This window comes from Procambarus clarkii, chromosome 52 (genome assembly GCF_040958095.1).
Source record: "Procambarus clarkii isolate CNS0578487 chromosome 52, FALCON_Pclarkii_2.0, whole genome shotgun sequence".
NCBI lineage: Eukaryota > Metazoa > Arthropoda > Malacostraca > Decapoda > Cambaridae > Procambarus > Procambarus clarkii.
Genome location: NC_091201.1, coordinates 33,577,376 through 33,581,505, shown reverse-complemented (window position 1 = coordinate 33,581,505; position 4,130 = coordinate 33,577,376). Strand labels below are relative to the sequence as shown.

Genomic DNA, 4,130 nt, shown 5'->3' with positions numbered 1-4,130 from the left:
CAGCAATGACCCCGGTCCTATTTTCCTATCATATCTACTTTTAAAATTATGAATAAAATTTGCTTCCACAACCTGCTCCTTAAGCGCATTCCATTTTCCCACTACTCTCACGCTAAAAGAAAACTTCCTAACATCCCTGTGACTCATCTGAGTTTCCAGCTTCCTCCCATGTCCCCTCGTTCTGTTACTATTACGTGTGAACATTTCGTCTATGTCCACTCTGTCAATCCCCCTGAGTATTTTATACGTTCCTATTACATCCCCCTATCATATTATTATTTCTAGTGTCGTAAAGCTCAGTTCCTACAGGCGCTTCCTCATACCCCATCCCTTGTAGCTCTGGGACGAGTCGTTGCAAACTTCTGAACCTTTTCCAGATTCCTTATGTGTTTCTTCAGATGGGGACTCCATGATGAGGCGGCATACTCTAAGACTGGCCTCACGTAGGCAGGGTAAAGCGCCCTAAATGCCTCCTTACTTAGGTTTCTGAATGATGTTCTAACTTTTGCCAGTGTAGAGTACGATGCTGTCTTTATCCTATTTATATGTGCCTCAGGAGTTAGATTAGGTGTTACGTCCACGCCCAAGTCTTTCTCGCATCGTCACAGGTAGGCAGTTCCCCTTTATTGTGTACTGTCCCTTTGGTCTCCTATCACCTAGTCTCATTTCCATAACTTTACATTTGCTCGTGTTGAACTTCCAGTAGCCATTTCTCTGACCATCTCTGCAACCTGTTCAAGTCCTCTTGGAGGATCCTACAATCCTCATCTGTCACAACTCTTCTCATCAACTTTGCGTCATCCGCAAACATCGACATGTAGGACTCTACTCCAGTAAACATGTCGTTAACGAATATTAGAAATAGAATTGCTCCCAGCACCGGTCCTTGAGGTACTCCACACCCGGCCACCACACGGCCGCCACCCGGCCAACACCCCGGCCACCACCCGGCCAACACCCGGCCGCCACCCGGCCAACACCCCGGCCGCCACCCGGCCAACACCCCGGCCAACACCCCGGCCACCACCCCGGCCACCACCCAGTCAACACCCGGCCAACACCCGGCCAACACCTGGTATCCGGCAGTTCTAGCGCGGGGAAAACGGCCCAACACCGTCGTTTGTACTTGCCTATCAGCACCTAACAAGCATCTACAAGGGACTGAGCTCTAGCTCTTGATCCCCCGCCAACTAGCCTAACAATTGAACTATTATGACGTGCAAACTGTTTGTCGAATCTGGCCTTACAATCGCGGCTGGAGGTGGCTTCCGTAACCTCTCCTTCCAATGCATTCCCAGGGTGCGTGCGTGCGTGCGCGCCTGTGAAGCAAGACGACCCCAAACGCGTCTCACACAAGGGAACTAACGCCATTAATCCTCATAAATCCCTCCCTCCTTCTCCCTCCCAACAGGACACCTGATCAACCACGTCATACTGCGAGCAGCGACGTCTAACAGCCTAGTTGATCAAACCAATTGCGAGGCCTGGTCAGGGCACCGGTTCCCACCGTGTACGTGTGTGTACGGGTGATCCTGGTGTACGCCTGAGGCTGAGGACTTGGGTATACCTGGGTTTACATCCCCCCCCACTACACACAACTTTCAAGAATCAATACCTCCCACCTGTGGCCAAAATCCCCTTAACAGCTGGCCTGGGGCCCCTCGCCTGTACTCAGATACTTATTACTTATGATTACCGTCTACGTGAAGGACCAGCTTCCGTCATCTACGTGCTGTGCTCTCGTGCACCATTCCCGTCCATCACGTACCGTCAATTGACAGTAAGAGCGAAACTGTTTGATAGACTTGAACATGTGATCAATGTCCTCAGGCAGACTAACCGACTTCCGCGCCAAAATCTCACAAAAAAGTCAACTTCGCATACGCTTGACTGTTCAATTAATCATACAAGTAATGATTTGACAGCAATGTGTGCATGTGTGGCGGCCAGGTACTGACGGCGACCGCTCCTCCCGGTCAAAATGCCCCCACTAACTCGCCCACAAAGAACGCCAAGAGAATCCCCCTCGATAATATCAATACATACAAGCGACTTCCATTTCTCAACCTGACAAACACGGCCTAAAAACACCCCCCCTTTTCCAAGCCCGACTTTTTCATTTTTTTATCTCCATGATATTTCTTCCAATCATAAGTTATCCTCTTCTCCTCCTCCGTCCGCGTATGCAGTCTGCCCTCCTCTCCTTCCTTATTATTGCTGTTCGCCTATTCTAAGACCCAGCTGGCCGCTCTCTCACCTTTTCTTCAGTGACCCCGTCCTCCAAGACCCCCTCTTCCCCCTAGGGGCAACAAAGGGGAGGGTCGCAGGAGGTTCCCAATGGGCACAATGTCCCAGGTATTTCCCCCCTAGAGAGTTAATGAAAGGATCTTTGCCCCCTTGATCTTAATATTATGGTAGCTACTATTTGTCAACCATATTATTGCCGGGACCTTCGCCACTATGGGACCGCTTGGCCAGAGGCGCCTCTCCTGCAAATTGGTTCGCCAGTGGCCAGGCGTCTTGGTACAGCAGCTGGTTCTTGGTACAGCAGCTGGTTCTTGGTACAGCAGCTGGTTATTGGTACAGCAGCTGGTTCTTGGTGCAGCAGCTGGTTCTTGGTACAGCATCTGGTTCTTGGTACAGCAGCTGGTTCTTGGTACAGCAGCTGGTTCTTGGTACAGCAGCTGGTTCTTGGTACAGCAGCTGGTTCTTGGTACAGCAGCTGGTTCTTGGTACAGCAACTGGTTCTTGGTACAGCAGCTGGTTATTGGTACAGCAGCTGGTTATTGGTACAGCAGCTGGTTCTTGGTGCAGCAGCTGGTTATTGGTACAGCAGCTGGTTCTTGGTACAGCAGCTGGTTATTGGTACAGCAGCTGGTTATTGGTACAGCAGCTGGTTATTGGTACAGCAGCTGGTTATTGGTACAGCAGCTGGTTATTGGTACAGCAGCTGGTTATTGGTACAGCAGCTGGTTATTGGTACAGCAGCTGGTTCTTGCACCAGTTTTGTGCACCTACTCCCTACTCCTACAAGCGATATGAAAAGGCTCGAAAGCATACAGAATGAAGCCATGACAATCATTTTTGTAGTTCCAAGAACTACCGAATCGTCTAATCTACGAGAGGAGTTGTCCCTCCCCAGTGTTAAAAGCAGGATTAAGGAACTGAATGCTAAGCTTGCAATTAGGATAGCCAGAGATCCCTATTACAATGATATTGCCAAGAAAACACTGAGTTCTGTGTTACTTATACGAGGAAACAGGAGAAGCAAACAATGGCATAACAGATCAGTCTGCTACCTGGAAGAACTTCACCTGCTTGAGCAAGCCCGTGAGCTCCTGTCTGTTGAGAGGTTACCTCCCTGGGAGGATGACTCATGCAGGATGAATGAAATAGCAACGAAAAATCCAACATGATACCACAAGAAATGAGGCACAAGTATCTCGAGGAAATTTATAAAGAAGCCGGAGATGAACTAGATGAAATTTACACTGACGGGTCATCTAATCCTGTCAATGGCAGGGCTGGTGCAGCATTCACTGCAATTAGGAATAATGCCTTTCAACGCAAAAATGAAGAGAAAGCCCGTATTGAGAATTATGCCTCTTCAACGCAAGTGGAGCTAACTGCCATTGTTATGGCGTTAAGATTTCTTGAACGAAACACTAATGGCGCAGTGATCTGCACTGATTCAAAAGCAGCGCTACAAAGCCTAAGTAAAAATCGGGCCAAGAATCTTGCGATAGTCGTTGAAATTAAGGGAGCTGTGAGAGTACTTACCAATCAAGGAAGAGTCGTCAAGTTCCTGTGGATCCCCTCCCATGTTGGAATATGTGGGAATGAACGAGCAGATGTGCTGGCTGCTGAAGGAGACCATATTGAATACTTTATACCCAAGACTTTACTACAAATTAGAGGTATTGTCAGGCAACATCACCGTGACAAGGTAACTGAGGAAAGGAGGATAGAAGCACAAACCAGTGAATCTGTACGATGGTACAACATGGTTGCAGCTGGCAATCCTAATCATTATGGACGAAGAGGAGGTGACCGCGGGAGAGAATGAGTAATAGGGAGAATCCGTCTTGGATACAAATATCCATGGATATTCGGAATGGAAACAACAGCTG

At 48.6% G+C, this 4,130-nt stretch overlaps 1 protein-coding gene across 1 annotated transcript in view; it reads left to right on the top strand.

Annotated features, from left to right (window-relative positions):
* LOC138352229 (protein rtoA-like) overlaps window positions 1–2,085 on the top strand; it is a 61,291-nt gene extending 59,206 nt beyond the window's left edge. Inside the window, exon 3 of the mRNA XM_069304514.1 lies at window positions 1,951–2,085. Within this exon, the coding sequence (XP_069160615.1) occupies window positions 1,951–2,085 (135 nt within the window). The remainder of the gene's footprint in view (window positions 1–1,950) is intronic.
* Window positions 2,086–4,130: the final 2,045 nt, after the last annotated feature.